The sequence below is a fragment of the Musca domestica genome, unplaced genomic scaffold, assembly GCF_030504385.1.
Source record: "Musca domestica strain aabys unplaced genomic scaffold, Musca_domestica.polishedcontigs.V.1.1 77, whole genome shotgun sequence".
In the NCBI taxonomy this organism is placed as follows: Eukaryota; Metazoa; Arthropoda; class Insecta; order Diptera; family Muscidae; genus Musca; species Musca domestica.
The window spans coordinates 2636846-2655443 of record NW_026712400.1 but is presented as its reverse complement, the minus strand read 5'-3'; the positions used below and the strand labels follow the sequence as shown (position 1 = coordinate 2655443).

Genomic DNA, 18598 nt, shown 5'->3' with positions numbered 1-18598 from the left:
ATATGGTGACGATGCAGACGGTTAAACAGTCTATCACGTATGCTTGGGTGGCGTCAAGCACAATAATGGTAAAGTTGATCCTGTCGGTAATACTTCGCACAAACCTTGCAATCCAAAGCAGAAACAGCGAGCTGCAGGAGAGCCAGGGTTCTTACTTGCGACATTATGGAATTTTTAGACTTCATAATTGCCACAGTTATTGGTCTGAAATCACTTTGGAAAGACAACAAGGTCGCCACAGTGCTTGACTCAGAGATCACATGCGAAATTGATTCCACCTTTTAGAATGAAGTTAAAGGAGATCCTGTAGCTTGTTGAGAAGCAGAATGCTGATCTAAGTACTATAAACTGCGCTGTGTTTCTCAAAGTAACCACAGAGAAGACGGGAGAGAACTTCTAAGAAGTTGAAGGGGGCTGCTAAGCATAGGGTTGCGAAGAAGTTACTTGGACAAGGAGTCTGTTCTAAGCCTGGTAGAGATTAGTCTGCATCGACATCGCCTTGGTCATCACGAATACCAAAAAATCGGACCTGCCAATAAGTCGGAATATAATAGGTGAAGGTAATAATATTAACAATTGACGCAACGGTACCTGCTAGGGACGCCTGGGATAATGGCGGACCTCCATTTATACGGGGGGTTACAAGATGACAACTTAAAAATCTTCCATCGAAGAAGCTGGTAGAAGATGACACATGGAAATCGGTTGTAAAGAAACTAAGACTATCTGGCCGATAATAAGAGCAGGCTCCCTTCTATCACTTAACAGGTCTGATCTACGAATCGCATACGACTGATCACTGCAGTATGAGATATTTGACCTCAAAATGGGACAACAGTGTCCCTGGCTACTATAGACTATGTGAAGATGAAGCAAGGTATAGGCGATTTAACGTCCACTTTGCAGATGTCCCATTTTATCAAACAGTAGACGTAAACAATTTGGAAGGTGGAAGATAGAAAATCTGGGCATAGATAATGATCTATTACATTCCATTGCTTGTCTTGATTGATAGTTTGTGTTCATTGAAATGCATTTAAAGGCATACTATGTTTTGAATCAGTTTTAAAATGCAATAAATACAATGAAATCAAGGTAACCTTATTTCAAATAATCATTCCCAGCTCTAAATTTTCTGTAATTTACCTTGTCAAATTTAACTGAATAAAATATCGGTTCCCATCTCTGATTTGTGTATATACAAGGTATTTATGAATAAACATTTTGACAATGAGATGTCAAGGGTATAATTTTGAAAAAAAAATTGTAAACATATAATTGCATGACTTTACCTTCTTAGTTATACCATGGAAATAGCTATGGTAAAATGTACCATGCATGAAGTTATTGTGAATATACGATCTAGAATGCCTTTGAATTATTTCTTGACTCAATATACATAATTATTTGACTTTAGATCCCGCATATTGCATTGGATTTTGACCAGAGTATTATAGGTTTTACTGAAATCTTTTGGTGACAATCGTAAAGTTAATAAAATTTCCCCCAATCTATAAATCTTTTATCATGACAAACAAATAAAACATAACATTTGTTAATATATATATTCTTTAATTAGATTACATGTATATTAAAAAAAATAAATGCAATCATCTCTATCACTTTAGTTATATCTTAAATCATCTTAAATATTTTGATATCATTCATTGTCCACCTGAATTATTAATTTGTCTTGATTCAGTTTGTACACATTACAACGTCTGGCTGTATAAAAATAATCAATTATGTTAAAAAAAACAAACAATTGCATATAAATGTTATTAGGTAATTAATGATCTGAGGTAATGGTTAATATTGTTAAACGCAACAAGATTATCTTCCATATCTATTCTATTCTCCTATTTGTGACATCTTTTTAACATTGGGTGAAACTTTGAACTTAGCTTCAGTACAAGCGGTAATATCATCGACGGTTAGACCTTCAGCTACTTCAATGAGTGTTAAGCCAACACCCTTTTCAACTTCGAAAACAGCCTATAAAAAAAAGAATTTTAGTAGAGAATCATCTGCAATGTCCCATTTTTTTAACCTACCTTTTCTGTAATAATTAAATCGACCACCTCTTTGCCAGTCAAAGGCAATGAGCAAGTATCCTTGATTTTAGAAGAACCATTACGGGCATTATGTTCCATGGAAACAATGACTTTACTGCCGGATGCTACCAAATCCATGGCACCTCCCATGCCTTTAACTAGTTTACCCTAAAAATTTGTAAATTTATGTTTTATTTTAGAACATATTGAAGCAAGTTTAATAATTTTTGTTATTCGGCAAACGAGATCTACTTACAGGAATCATCCAGTTAGCTAAATCACCGGTAGCCGATACTTCCATGGCACCCAAAATTGTCAAATCCATGTGACCACCACGAATCATGGCAAAACTGTCATCAGATCCAAAGTAGGAAGCTCCAGGTACAACAGTTACAGTTTCTTTACCAGCATTGATCAAATCAGGATCAATCTTGTCTTTTGTGGGGAATGGTCCCAATCCCAAGATACCATTTTCGGACTGCAATAAAACATTCATGCCCTTGGGAATATAATTGGAGGAGAGTACAGGAATGCCAATGCCCAAATTGGCATACATGCCATCACGGAATTCCACGGCCACACGCTTGGCAATACGTTCACGGATAAGCTGGGCGGCAGATGGTGGTTTCGATTTTTCATCACCATTCTCTGTGATGCGTACTTTTTCAATAGGTTTTTCATAGTTGGTGCCCTTGACGATGCGTTTTACATATATACCGGGAACATGAATATGATCAGGATTCAAAGAACCAGCAGGAACAATCTCTTCCACCTCGGCAACAGTGATTTTAGCAGCACGACACATTGGAGCGTTGAAATTGCGGGCAGCTTTGTTAAAAACTACATTTAAAAATAATAAAAAAAACAGCATTAGTAAAATTTTGTTGCTATAATGGAAATTTCAGGAAATAACCTACTCAAATTGCCCATAGTATCAGCAACATGTGCCTTAACAACAGCATAGTCGGCATAAAGAGCCTCTTCCATTACGTATTTTCTGCCATTGAACTCTTGTACAATCCTTGGTTTACTGGGTATTTCAATGGTACCATCCTTAGCATACTTAATGGGGGCACCACCTTCTTGTATTAATGTGCCATAGCCGGTTGCAGTGAAAAACGCAGGAATGCCAGCACCAGCAGCACGAATTTTTTCAGCCAGTGTACCTTGTGGTGTTATTTCTATGGCCAATTCACCTCCCAAATATTGACTAGACAAATCAGAATTTTCGCCTAAATATGAAAGAATCATCTTGCTGAGTTGTCGTGTTCTCAACAGCTTGCCCAAACCGCAGTTATCAATGCCTAAAATATTAAAAACAAATTTGCCAATTATTTTTTAAAGTTGTAGTGATTGACGTTACTTACCGGCATTATTGGAAACAGCTGTAAGATTCTTCACATTCATCTTTGTGATGGCTTCAATTAGTTTTTCGGGAATACCGCAAAGACCAAAACCTCCAAAGAGAATTTGGGCGCCATCTTTCATATCAGCCAAAGCTTCTTCAGCCGAGTTATAAACTTTATTACTTGCTGATCTACCGCTGGTGGAGTAACATGCAATAAGCTGAAAATGAGGGAAAATACATATGTCATTTTAAAAATGCTTTGGAACACAGATCAAGAATTTTTGTGTTCGAAAAAAACATGTGTCATTTCAAAGCCACTCGTCCGACAGCTGTTAAAATTATTCCAGTGACAGATCATTATATTGTTTACAAGCGTACAAAAGCATTTTGGTGAGAATTTTCCAGAACAAAATTTATTCGTGATTGAATTCAAGCGTGATAGTGTGATTTCTTTATATTTGGCTGGAAAACCACAAGTGGCTATCGTTAGAGCACTCCAGCATTTAAATGTGAATAAATTGTTTGTGTCTCGTATCATCGCTCGTTACCGTGATACTGGTAGCGTAGCCCGACGTCAAGGAAGTAGACGGAAGAAAACAGCAACATCAGCAGAAATGGTTCGAAAAGTAAAGAAGCGACTTGATCGAAACCCGCGTCGCAATGGCCGAAAAATGGCTAGTGACCTGAACATATCGCAATATTCCATTCGACAAATATTGAAAAATGAGCTCGGGGTAAAGCCATTGAAATTTCAAAACGTGCAAGAACTTACACCGCAACAGAAAGAAAATAGACTCAAGAGTTGCTTCGCTTGGCCGAAAGTGGTGAACTGCCGATTTTAATTTTCTCCGATGATGGTGTGGGCCTCCATACGCTCTCCGCTCGTATTAATTCACCGTGGCTTCAGAATGGCCGCAAACCTTAGACACTCAGCACGCGCCACCCAAAAATAGTTACAAAATGAGGTTCCTCGCTTCATTTCCAGCGCACAATGGCCACCAAAATCTCCGGATACCAACCCGTTGGACTATTGTGTCTGGAGCATTTTGGAAAGCAAGGTTAGCAATAAAAAATACCAAAGTGTCGATCACCACAAGCAAGCGCTTCGCCGGGAATAGGCCAAAATGCCGCAGAGCAATATTTGGGCAGCGTGTGACAGTTTCATTGGCCGTTTGAAGGCCATAATTCGTGCCAAAGGTGACCATTCCAAACAAATCTAAACTTCTAAAATTTGATGCTATTTCCAACATTTTTTGCTTTCATTCAATAAAATTAAAAAAAATGTAAAAATTATGGCGTTTGATTTTGTTACAGTTTTTTATCCCACTTATACTTTATGGGATCTAAACTTAATATACCCTCCGTACAATGGTGGAGGGTATAAAAATGAGATACTGATTTTAAACAGGGATGAATAGACCGGAAGCAATTTAAATCAGTTTCCAATGTCACTCGGATATGGGTGAGTATATATCTTCCTCGTTTTTGAGTGGGAGCTTACAAGATCCCACCCCACTCTTCCGCCTCTCCTATCTTACGGATAACAATAGGGGTATTAATAGTCCACCGTAGCATTCGTAACTCTGTAATTCTAACGTCGAATACCGCAGACTGTGTGAGGATGAGGAAGATAATGAAACGATTGAACACCTATTATGACACAGTCCTGTCAAGGGAAAGACTACGAGCTAAGGGGGAACATTCGACTCATGATATCAATGAACATTCAGACACGGATCCCATTTTCATCTGTAACTGATTGCGGCGCCGGAGTTAAAACACGACTCTATTCGACGCTTTTCTCCACCCTTTTTCTCTGCCAATATCTATCACCTTTCCGCTCTCTCTCTATCCTTTTCTTTTCACGCATTTTCACTATCGCAAAGTTATGTGATTTTTAACGAAGTTGAGTTGATAAGGTCTCGTGCTCCAAAATTACAAACTTCCCTGCCCTGCGGGGAAATAAATTGGTTTAAAACTAAGTAAAAATTAGTTTAAAAAAAACCTCTACTCGTTATTTTTTTATTTATTTCCTTTACGCCTAACTATTTAACTATTTTAACGTGGGGATGAGCTATGCAGTGGACAATTGTCCATTCCTGCATTACTTTGAAACTAAATATAAACTAGTTACTTTTAAATTAACTATTAACCAATTACTTTTAAGCCGATTTTCAATCAGGTAAAAATATGTTCAAATAGTTCAAAAAGTTTTTTTATTTATTCATCTATTTACTTATGTATTTTTATACCCTACAACACTATGTGTTGGGGGTATTATAAGTTTGATTGGCCCAAAAATTATGTAACACCACGAAATATTGATTTCCCACATAGGAAAGTATATATGGATCTTCCTATCTCGCCGAGCTGAGTCGATCTAGCTATGTATGTCCGTCCGTCCGTCTGTCCGTCTGTCCGTCTGTCCATGTTAATTTGTAATCACTCTACAGGTCGCAATTATGGTCCGATCTTCACGAAATTTAAAATGGAGGTGGGGCTATGGTCAGAATAGAACCCTATTTCTTTTGGTGATGATCGCATAATATTTAGGGGTTGAAATGGACCAAAAACTGAAAAAAATCCTGATTTTGCACTTGCTCTACAGGTCGCAATTATAGACCAATCGACGCGGAATTTCGCATGTAGCTAGAGTTTAGGGCTGGCAAGAAGCCTACCTATTTGGGTGGTCATCGGATAATATTTAGCGGGTAAAATAGACAATATCTTTTTTGTTGAAAAAATTCAAAATTTTTCATTAAACCGCTAATATTTTAAATCCCGGCGAAATCACAAAGCCATGACAAGGTTACTTCTGATCTTTATATTGATGTTAACATCCAACAAAACGGATATATAGCAAAATATGTGCGATATATATGTTTACCAAAGAAGATATGCTTGAAAAATCTCTTATATGTCGAGAACGGCTGAACTGATTTCGACAGTTCTCATTAATTCAGAATGACCTCTTGGCAGGAAACATAAAACGTCGAAAAAAATCGCATAAAAATATCTCGCTAAAGATGAAAATATTGATTTTGTAAAATTTTCTCATATTTTTTCAATTTTGTCATATTTTTGGCATATTTTCATTTTGATTTGAACATTTGGTAATATTTCTACAGCTAACAAAACTAAGTAGTTAGAATATCAGGATATCATATACAGATCGCATTTATGGCCCGATCCTTACGAAATTTTGCATGGAGATAAGATGAGGGTCAGAATAAAAGCCTATTCTTTTTGAAGATGATCGCCATATATTTAGGGGTTGAAATGGACCAAAAAACTGCAAAATTGTCAGCAGGTCGTAATTATGGGGGTTACCGGACATTGCAAAACCAAGCAGTTTTGGATGGTCATCCCAAAAATATTCAATGTGTGAAATAGTTTGCCAACTTTTGTAGACAAAATACGAAAATGTCCATTCCGGTGACTTTTTGGAGAATTCACAAATACAGGAAAGACACACTTCTGACTATTTCGTTAACGCTGATTTCGTTGAAGAATATAGTCAAATGTCTGTATCTCATATAGATGCGTTTCAGTCAAAAGGCAATAATAAATGTTAATTTTTTGCCACTTCTGAGAGATTATAGGTCTTTGGGAAATATTGGTTCCAGATCTAGGAAGACCATTTAAGTGCAACACCTACCAATAAATAGGAAATGAGCAAATTAGTTAAAGTTGCTATTATTCGAAAATTAGAAAACGAAACGTGGTGGTTTTCTTTTATTAATTGTCACAATATCTTGTGGAATTCTTTCGAGTATCTTGCCTATATAAACTGTATCGTTTACTATAGTGTTGTAGGGTATTCAACGGTCGGCCCCGCTCGACTGTAGCCTTTGCTTACTTGTTTTTTTTTTTTTTGATAATCAAATTTTTTATTTTCTATTTGAAGGAGGAGTGCTATTTACAGATAACCTGGCTGCGCTGTTGTTTGTTTAAGTATTATTGTACGTTGCATTTATATCGAAGTATTTTTGGAAATTTATTATGCGAGTTATTGCAAAGTAGTTTGATATAACCAGTCATCTTTGTTTCTTTAGGCCTGTTTTTCCATTCAAATTGATTGACTTCTAGATGATTTTACAACCAACTTATAGTTAGTTCATAAATGCATTATTCTACAACTAACTACAAATTGGTTGAAAAGTCATCTGAATATCCAGTAGTGTTTACTTCGCTTTTTAATCTCCAGATGACTTTTCAATAAATTTGTAGTTAGTGGTAGAATAATGCATTTATAACTAGCGATTTTCTCAACTGGTTGAAAAAAGTCGCTCTGGGTGGCCTGCTTCTTAATAATCTGTGTTATTTTCACCCATATTAATAAAAGTTATTTCAAAATTTTCAAAACAACAACAAAATAACTGATATCTAAAAAAAACGCCAACACAATTCTACATAGTTAAATCAAGGCCTTATCAATCGTTTTGACGAATAGTTTGTCTATTATGTTAAACTTTTTTTGTCTAAATGACTTATCACAAAATTTTTCCACACTAGTTTATCTACGACTGTTGATATGCTGAGATTAATATAATACTTCGTTCAATTGTAGATAACATCGCCAGACGTTTTTTTTTTTTTTTTTTTTTTGAATTAATCAAATTTCACGATCATTAATTTAGTTGCACGCGCTATACATTATCTGTTATTTGTAGGCAAAGATCAGATGCATTGTTGTGACAGGTGGGGAACTGTGTGAGTAAGTATAACTTTATAACTTTTATAGAAATTACATTGGACATGATTAACAAAGTGTTATACGATATCCCTTACATTACGGAAGCAATTTTCCTGTTCTATTTACTGAAGTACTATTTGTGGATATAACATATTTATTAATTATAATTTGTATACCCTACAACATAAGTGTTTGAGGGTATTATAAGTTTGATTATGTCAAAAATAATGTAACACCTCGAAATACATAGGAAAGTATATTATATGTAGACCAATCGACGCGGAAGTTAGCATGGGCTAGAGCTTAGGACTGGGCAGAAGCCTTCCAATTTGGATGGTCATCGGGTAGTATTTAGTTGGAGAAATAGACCATAACATTTGTGTTAAATAAAAGTACAATTTTCCATTAAACCTCGAGTATTTTTAATTCCGACGAAATCACAAATAGACGAAAAGGTCTATTCTATATATTCTATTCTATATATATCGGATATATATATAGGGAAATATATGCAATGTGTATATACAAAGGCAAGGGGTATTAGCTATAATGCTTATATCTCGAGAATGGCTGGACCGATTTTGACAAATTTTGTCAATTTAGAATGCCTTCTTGGCATAAAAATGGCATCGGATATATTTAGTTGGTAAAATAGACCAAAACATTTGTGTAAAATAAAAGTAAAATTTTCCATTAAACCGCGAGTATTTTTAATCCCGGCGAAATCACAAATAGACGAAAATGTCAATTCTGACCCTTACGGAGATTCCGATCGTAAATATATCGGATATATTTAGGGAAATATATGCAATGTGTATATATAAAGGCAAGGGGTGTTAGCCAGAATGCTTATATCTCAAGAATGGCTGGACCTATTTTGACTGATTTGATTTTATAGTATTTTTTTTTTTTTGTAATATTTTTTATTGTTATTTTTTATTTAATTTTTAGGTGGGGATTATTATATGCAGATTGCAATTATCGTCCGATCCTCATGAAAATTTTCAAAAGGGTAATGTTAGCCCTATCTTGTCCGCAATATATTTAGGGGGTGAAATGGACCAACAACTAAAAATGTTCATGATTTTGCAGCCGTGTGATTTTTATCACAAATAGAAACCAAAGGACACAAAATCTCGCATGAAGTTAGAGTTTAGGACTACGGGTAGAATGGACCACTACTTTGTGTGAAAAAATACCAACATTTCCATTCTACCGAAACGTTAAAAATATCCAAAATACACAAAAGGCGAACTTCTGACTTTTTATGCTGATTTCGTTGAAGAATATAGCCAAATATTGTAGACAAGCAAATCATATACAGGGTGAGATGAAAAAACTACAACCAACTTCAGACTGCAGTCATTTCTAAGACACTCGTCCGACAGCTGTTAGTCCAGTAACAGCTCATTATATTGTTTACAAGCATACAAAAGCATTTTGGTGAGAATTTTCCAGAAAAAAAAGTTACTCGTGATGGAATTAAAGCGTGATAGTGTGATTCCTTTATATTTGGCTGGGAAACCACAAGTGACTATCGTTAGAGCATTCCAGCATTTAAATGTGATAAATCATTTGTGTATCGTACCATCGTTCGTTATCGTGATACTGGCAGCGTAGTCCGACGTCAAGGAAGTGGACGGAGGAAAACAGAAACATCAGCAGAAATGGTTCGAAAAGTAAAGAAGCGACTTGATCGAAACTGAACATATCGCAATATTCCATTCGGCAAATATTGAAAAATGAGCCTTACCCTAGGCCATTGAAATTCCAAAAAGTGCAAGAATTTACATCGCAACAGAAAGAAAATAGACTCAAAAGAGCTAAAGAGTTGTTTCGCTTGGTAGAAAGTGGTGAACTGCCGAATTTTGTTTTCTCCGATGAGAAAACATTCGTTGTCCAGTAGTTTGTAAACAAACAAAATGATGGTCGCTCTCCGCTCGTATTAATATTATCATCAGAATAAATGCCGAACATTATTGCAAAAATATTCTGGAGGGTGTATTAAAGCGTTGGGCACGCAAACATCTTGGCAACAAACCTTGGACATCCCAACTGGACTCAGCACCATCGCACTCAGCACGCGCCACCCAAAATTGGTTACAAAATGAGGTTCCTCGCTTCGTTTCCAGCGCACAATGGCCACCAAAATCTCCGTTGGCACTAAAAAATACCAAAAAGTCGATCACCTCAAGCAAGCGCTTTGCCGGGAATGGGTCAAAATACCGCAGAGCAACGTGACGGTTTCTGTTAAAAACATATTTGTGATTTGAAATTCAAAGAAAGCCAAATCACAATAGGGAAAAAACTACGAAGTTTTTTGTCAAAAAAAGTCTTCCTGACCGACCTTATGTAGGCTATTGTACATACGTTTTGTTTGCTTTCTGGAATACTCCAAAGTACCCGAAAATGATTATTGCCAGTCAAATTATTGAGTAGGTCATTGATATTCTTTCAAAATAAACAACATCTATATATATAAATGAATGTTGTGTTAGTTACTACGCTTATAACTTAAGAACCGCTGAACTGATTTTAATGATTCATACAAATTCGGAATTGTCTCTTATCCGAAAAGGATAATATCCAAAAAAATCGCGTAAAAATGTGATATGTTAACATTTTCATTTTGACTTTTGAAATGTACAATAGTAATGTTTTATTTTGCATGATTTTTTCCATTTTGGCTTACTTTTTTCTAATGTACATTTGTAGTGTTTTTTATATTTTATTTTTGAATTCGAATATTAATACCAATTTATTTAATTGACTTGATTTCTTGAGAACTGAAATTGATAACGGGTTACATGGAAGTGTAGTACCGAATTATGTGGTGGCGAAACGGAATAGATGATACCGAAATAATTTAATGCGGTCACACCAAAGTTAAAAGAAAATTACTTTTTCAAAATCGTTAAAAAGAAACACGAAAAAAGAGATCTCATTGCAACAATTCTCAAAACGGGAAAATATCGAAAAAAAAATTCCAATGGAATTGAATTTTAAAATAAAAGTACATTCTATTGACAAACTTTGTAAGGATCTTTAAACAGTTGCTGTAAAAAATCAGCGAACAAGTTAAAGATTTTTTCAATTTGTTATTCTTCTTTTGTCAATTTTTTTTCAATTTGTAATACATATTGAATTCAGTGGATTTTTTGTGAACAAAATAAAGAATAATTTTTCACTATATACAATTTTTCACCAAAAAAATTAAATAAGTGCGAAATACGATGGTAACTGACATCTACCTTTCAACTCCAGGGCCTACATCGTGAATCAGCTGGAAGATGCGCAGACATTTAAACAAACAAAAATGACCGAAAAAGACTAATGGGGCTTATTTCAAAGCGTGGCCCTACTTCTTTCATGTGACAATAATCCGTCCAATGAGAGCTCAAAATGCAAAAATTTTTGGGAGTACAATCAGTAAAATGCCAAATATAAAGGGTTCAAAATAGTAGAGCGAATGGGACTTTTAGTAAGAAAAGGATTTCTATCCTTCCAAAAATTCTGCCTGAACATTTAAGATACCTTAAATCGCTTTAGCAGGTCATGATATCGATCATAAATAATCATCGTATGATTTAAGCCATTTTTGGAGTCTTCGCCATTTTCTTCTATTTTTGGCCCTTATTTGGCATCTTTGTTTCTAAGGGGGGTAGAGAACCTCTTCGCATAAAATTTTCGGAGTAGGGCCCATATTGGTCTTGACCACTAAAAAATTTTATTTATGCTACCCTGGGGTAAGGAACCATCGTACAGATAATTGCCACATAGAAATTTATTCATGTAAAGTCCCCACATTGGAGTATCCCCAAGTCCACTTTCACAACTAATGTGTGGTCAGAAAAGAAAAATTTGTATTCTATTGAATTTGTAACCCCCAAGAGAATATTGGTTGGGAACGTAGATTTGGGATATACATCTATATGAAATAAATTGTGAAAACATGAACAAATTACAAATATAAGAAAGTAGCACGGGACCGAATATTTGTTGAATCGTCATTAAATTATACTATGATGAAAAATATGGACTCCAACTTACAATTTAAATGGCAAATAAAATTAATTCCCATCTTACGGTAATGGATGTAAAATAGTAATTATATTTGACTATTCTGAAATCAGTCTGACCTCAATTATGAGGTGGATAAAACTATTTTTACTTATTTAAATCACGTGATTTTTTTCAGTTTGACATGCTATGTTGTTCTGCTATATTTTAGATTTGGCCTCTATTTGTCATCCTGGATTATAAGGGGTGAAGAAAGTTTTCAATGTAGGTCGATGTTTCGCATTTTACCATATTTCAAAGGATTTGGCTAAAAATGTGTATTTGGGGGTGAAAATCTTACACAAAAATTTCAACATATCTACAAATTTTAGAATTTTCTCCATGTAATAGTACCCCCTCAAGTCCACCTTTTGGCGGACAAACAGACCGACATGGTTAGGGGGCCTTATGAGGACTCTAATGCACAATCTGAGGTGCTAATGGGTTCAAAAAAGTAATTAACTTTGCCTATTCTTAAATCAATTAGCCCTCAATTACGAGTTGTACAAAGTACAGTAAATTCCAAATTACTGCTCATTTGACTAAAAATTAAAAACTAATCGACCAGTACGTGAACATTTATAACATTCATATCTTTGAATAATCATGCTTTGACAAATATGCATAATAGACAAAAACTATGGGCCGGCAACGCGGACCGGGCCAGCTAGTATATAATATTTTCAAGGGAATCGTTTTTTTTAATTTTCTTATCACCAATTTAACATTCACGTTCTATAGTCCCACCGCACTGAGATGATTTCCATTTAAAATGTCTTATTTAAAATTTCTCATTAAAATCCAATTTTTTTTTTACTGAATTAGTTTCGAAAAAGAACAAGACAAAATGTTAAGGTTTCTACGTATTGTTTTTTTTTTACATTTTAGTGTAGGAATTGAGAATTTTTTAATTTAAGCTATTATCGATAAGTACATTTTCATGGTTGTTATTGACTTCATCGGCATCCTGATTTTCGCTGGAAGGAGTTTTTGGTTTTTTAGTCATGTCGTTGTGACTTCAGGAAACAAATAATTTTTCCAATCCCGGTCTCTTAATTTTTTTCCTAATTTCGATTTTATTTATTATCTTTAATTTGTACGACGAATATGCAGAAAGAGCTGTAATTTTTTGGCTTGATTTGTAAAAAGAAAAATAAAAGCAACTCTGTACAATTCAATGTAATCTTTAAGACTGAAAAATTAAAATATTAACAGGCACCATTGAAGGAATTTTATTCAAAAAATATCTGAGTGGAATTAATGGTACAATAACAGAAGGTAGATTAAATCTGCATCTTTATTTTTTTTTCTGCTGAAGTCCCTATTCTGTCAAAACATATACACAGTTTGTATATATTTGTTTGTATTGTTTTTAATAACAAGGAAAATAATTTGAAAATATATCAAATTCAATATAGGAAATACATTCTACAAATTTAGGATAAAACGAGTTAAAAAGTATCAATCGGTTCTGCCGACAGACGCATACCCGCAGCCAATGTTCGACTATTTAAATATATTTTGACTTCTGTTATGATTATTCAAACTGTTTACCCTCTATGGAGTGATTTCTCAAGGAATGGGCCAATATTGTCCATTTCGTATCGGACCTAAATAAATACGATATAAATATTGCGACGTGCCAGGTTTGGAGTATATTGGTAACTTCCTTCACTTTACATGACATATGTGATAATTTTTAGAAAATGTTAACATGTGCGTCTTTTAAGGTCTTTTAAAGTCTTTTTGTCACAATAAGAGTCTATTGCATTTTTCCTATTCGCTTCGAAATTAATCCTCTGAACAAGTTTAGTTATTATAAAAGGAAAATCGGTCATTGTATATTCTTGCAGGCTCTGGAACAAAACTGAAAATGACCCAAAACTATGGCAGGATTATCATATAAATAAACACTGCCAATAAAAACACAAAACATAACATGTGTTGTAACATTCGGCTAGGGTTTGAGGGTTTTTACAAAATTATTGTGACTGCAGAAAACGCAACTAGGCAAGTGTATCTAAAACATTTCATCACCAACTTATTGTGAAAAGATTAAAATATAATTCTCACCACACGTTAGACCTACCGTATACGCGATTAACAAGTACCTCATCTATCTTTAAGTATTCAATCTCGCGGAGCATGTCGCCCACTTCCACGCAAGAAATATGAAAATATCCGCCACTAAATCAACGGGCCGATCACTAACTACCTCAAAGTTCTTAGGTTCACATTCGACAGCAAGTTGAGGTCGTCCGCGCTAGCCACAAAGTTGAAACAATGTCCTCAAGGCGCTAGTCGGCAGCATTTAGGTACAGATAAGGAAATCTTGTTGACATTTTATAAAGCGATAGGTTGGTTTGTGGTCTGCGGATACGAGTGTAACGTGAAGGAAAATTATTCAGACCTGCCAGTACGCCGACCTGATAACTTCGAAAGCGTGCCTGATCATGACTTTACTGGACCATTTACATAAGGAGACAAAGGTTCTTCCTTTATGTCAGCCTAATCATATGCTTTCGTCGCACTGGTAGTGTGAATCATCCTAACCGTATGTGCAAAATTCCATACTATTTGGGCTGATATTACACGTTTGTTGCACAATAAAATGCAAATCGGACAAAGATATATATGGGAGCTATATCTAAATGTTGACCAATTATCTCCAATTTCCTTGGGACAAACAAATAATTTGTGCAAAGTTTCATCTGGGTCGGGCAATAAATGCGACCTGACTATTTATAAGGACACACAGTTGGAGATTACAAGACTCAATTTCCACAAACAAATTATTAATCTGACAATTGTAGACCATTTAATATTATATTGAACTTGATGCTCACAATTCGAAATTCTATTCTTTGAATTTGCCACATTAAAATAAACAAGTAAGAAAGCTGTAAGTTCATCCGGGCCGAACTTTTAATACGCATTTGCAACGAATTTGGCAAATTTCAAAAAAATAGCCGTTATATTAGGGTCTATACGATGACGTGGGCCTGCATAGTCAGCTTTTGTCATAAGTCATTACTATATTCAAATACCAAAATTTGAAATAATTCCGGTGAATAATGTCGCTGAAATCATCAAAATACCGAATATGGGGAGGTACTATTATATGGGGTCTACCACAAAACATGGACCTGCAAAGACAATTTTCTGTCATAGGTTGTAGCATCCATTACTTTTACCATTAACTTTAAATACCAAATTTGAAACATTTCCTGTGAATAATGTAGGTTAAATCACCAAAATATCGAAAATAGAGAGGTATCATTATATGGAGGCTATGCCAAAACGTGGACCAACATGGCCCATTTTCAATACCAAAAGTTCTGCAGATATAATATACATTTGAGTAAAACTTTATCAACCTACTTCATTTCGTCTGAAAGCTAGAGTGATTTCCAGAGACGGACAGAATTCTATGCTGATCAAGAATATCTAAAATGTACAGAGTGAGATAAAAAACTGCAACCAACTTCAGACTGCTATCATTGCTAAGCCACTCGTCCGACAGCTGTTAAAATTATGCCAGTGATAGCTAATTATTTGTTTACAAGCGTACAAAAAATTTTGGTGAGAATTTTCAGGAAAAAAAAGTTATTCGTGATAGAATTCAAGCGTGGTAATGTGATTTCTTTACATTTGGTTGGAAAACCACAAGTGACTATCGTTAGAGCACTCCAGCATTTAAATGTTAATAAATATTTTGTGTCTCGTAGCATCGCTCGTTACCGTGATACAAGGAAGTGGACGGAAGAAAACAGCAACATCAGCAGAAATGGTTCGAAAAGTACAGAAGCAACCTTGTCGAAACACGCGTCGTAGTGGCCAAAAAATGGCTCGTGAGCTGAACATATCGCAATATTCCATTGGGCAAATATTGAAAAATGAGCTCGGGGTAAAGCCATTGAAATTCCAAAAAGTGCAAGAACTTACACCGCAACAAAAAGAAAATAGACTCAAAAGAGCTAAAGAGTTGCTTCGCTTGGCAGAAAGTAGTGAACTGCCGAATTTGGTTTTCTCCGATGCAGCAGTTTGTAAACAAACAAAATGAATGGGTTTACTTGTCAAAGAGGTCAGCTAAAAATGTGCACCTTCGATTGGCCACCAGAACTAAAGCGCCGGTCATGATGATGGTGTGGGCCGCCACAACAGCCAATGGTCGCTCTCCGCTCGTATTAATCGACCGTGGCATCAGAATAAATGCCGAATATTATCGCGAAAATATTCTGGAGGGTGTTTTAAGGCCTTGGGCAGGCAAACATTTTGGCCGCAGACTCAGCACTCGCCACCCAATAATGGTTACAAAATGAGGTTCTGGAGTATTTTGGAAAGCAAAGTTAGCACTAAAAAATACCAAAGTGTCGATCACCTCAAGCAAGCGCTTCGCCAAGATAATTTTATCAACGTAATTCATTTCGTTCGGAAGTTGGGTTGGTTTGCACAGACGGACGGACGAACATCGCTAAATCGACACAGAATTTTATGCTGATGAAGAATATATACTTTGTTGGGTCTAAAATTCGAGGTGTTACAAACGCAATGTCAAATTAAATACATCTTCCATACTATGGTGGAGGGTATAAAAGTAATGTATTCTACGTTTTTTCCGCTATAAAAAATATTTTTATGTTTGAATTCAAATTATGCTAATGTATTTTGATAGTAAACTTGATTACGAGCTGGACTTACTGGGTGACCCTATAAATAGTCATTGCTTTTGCACACTTGCAATAGACCTCACTATTCCAATTCACTCGTACGCACTTCACTTTCCACAATAAATCATAAGTAAAGATGTGTGAAAATTGTAGCCTATAAAATATAATATTGATTGACTGGAAATTTTACACAAATCAAGTATAATCTTACCAGATTATATCTATAAAAATTACCAAAAAAAAAAACAAACATAATATAGGTAACTCCATTCAATGTTGGTGTAATAATAAGATTTAATTCGAGAAATTCTAATGCATATTTTTTATTATGTAACTACAACAGGTCGACTACCTCCTGATATGCATATTTACTTGTTTGTTGTTTAAATCTAACTTTGTATTTAACATTCACCCAAGTTTTTTTTTTTTTTTGCTTTTTCTCTCATTGGAATAAATGTGTTGATTATTTTCATATAGCACACGTGGAAATTAAACAACTTTTTAGATAATCATGCATTAATAAATGATGTTATTCTTCTACAAATATCACAAAAATAGATAAAATAAAAGATATTTGCAAAAACAAACTGAACAGGTTTATAATATATTCCAAAAATACAAGAAAATGAAAAATTAGAACTGAGGTCTCTTTACTATGCAACAACATTCCTTCTTATGCATATTTTCTTAATCTATACAAGTATAATCGAACGGCCTGTAGACCTAAGTTAAATAGGAATGGATCTAAGTTGGTTAATTTTTTTTCTATGGAATTTTATTATATTGTGTATTTGGCCGTTTAACATTTGTATCTCCTTTTAACACCAAAACATTGTATGCTGTAATTGATTTCAATAGACTAATCAAATCAAATTTTCAATTCAGTTTCCTACCCCCTTGTGGATGTTTGTCTTCGTTGTCACATTTCCTCACCAAGAAAATATTACGCACTGGATATGTATAAATGTATATCTATATTCCATCACGCACGATTTTCTTTTACTTACCTTTAAGGAAATATTCTTATTGCAGATACTGTTGGCAAGGAACATACGTCTTGCTTGTTGCATCAACATTGTGGTATTGTTTTTGTAATGTTATTAAAATAAAAACAACAACACTGTAATAACGTAAAAATATTAATTAGTAACAACTTGTTCGGTGATCAATGCTTTTGGCTAAACATATACCGCCACCAACCAAAAAGACACAAAGTAACAATCGTATGATCCACGCACTCTAACTAAATCCACCAGACATATAAAATATAAATGCTCCAAAAAGAGATTTCTCCCCAAAAGCTCTTTAAAAAGCTACACAAATCAGCTGTTCGCATCTAACCTAGCTATAAATAAAAGCGTTCCAAGAGCCATGACACAATCATCGGAAAATAACACAGGTAACTACATGAACAAATCTGGTGGTACAATAGACTGACAAAAAACCCTTTATGCCGAATATTACATCTTTCCGATAAATAAAAAATGTATGTTTTCGGACAAATAAATAGTTTTTACAAGTTTCATTTAAATATGAACTCTCCGAAAAGCAAAAGGCCAGACCATCTTCCCTTTACCTTTTAACGCAAAGTTTACTAAATTCATTTTGCCATAATTTATATTGATAATATGACAATACCAGCAAAATATATTCAAATAAAAACGCAAATAGTTCATTTTATGTTAAGAACTAAAAATAGTTCACAAAATTAATTAAATATTCGTTTTGTTTATTACTTATAAACAAAATTGAAGATAGCATTGTGAAAAAA

At 34.7% G+C, this 18598-nt stretch overlaps 1 protein-coding gene across 3 annotated transcripts; it reads right to left on the bottom strand.

Annotated features, from left to right (window-relative positions):
• Positions 1-1551: 1551 nt before the first annotated feature.
• LOC101888363 (succinyl-CoA:3-ketoacid-coenzyme A transferase, mitochondrial) lies at positions 1552-18122 on the bottom strand. 3 transcript variants are annotated; one of them, XM_005184652.4, is made up of 7 exons: positions 18018-18122; positions 17835-17947; positions 3422-3620; positions 2972-3358; positions 2311-2894; positions 2055-2222; positions 1552-1995 (listed from the first exon to the last, which is right to left on the bottom strand). In XM_005184652.4, exons 2-7 carry the CDS (start codon positions 17901-17903, stop codon positions 1852-1854), a joined length of 1551 nt encoding a protein of 516 aa, XP_005184709.1. In that variant the 5' UTR covers positions 17904-17947; positions 18018-18122; the 3' UTR covers positions 1552-1851. The 3 variants fall into 3 exon arrangements, with proteins under 3 accessions (XP_005184709.1, XP_005184710.1, XP_005184708.1); XM_005184653.4 differs by having other exon boundaries at positions 18028-18077; XM_005184651.4 differs by having other exon boundaries at positions 17835-18083.
• Positions 18123-18598: the final 476 nt, after the last annotated feature.

What these genes read in the sequence shown, in the direction of transcription:
- LOC101888363 (XM_005184652.4), bottom strand. Translation starts at nt 17,903, where the DNA reads ATGTTGATGCAACAAGCAAGACGTATGTTCCTTGCCAACAGTATCTGC. An exon ending in TGATACTATGGGCAATTTGA is followed by an intron (nt 2,895 to 2,971) that starts GTAGGTTATTTC and finishes TTTTAAATGTAG; the next exon opens with TTTTTAACAAAGCTGCCCGC. An exon ending in ATTTAATTATTACAGAAAAG is followed by an intron (nt 1,996 to 2,054) that starts GTAGGTTAAAAA and finishes TTTTTTTTATAG; the next exon opens with GCTGTTTTCGAAGTTGAAAA.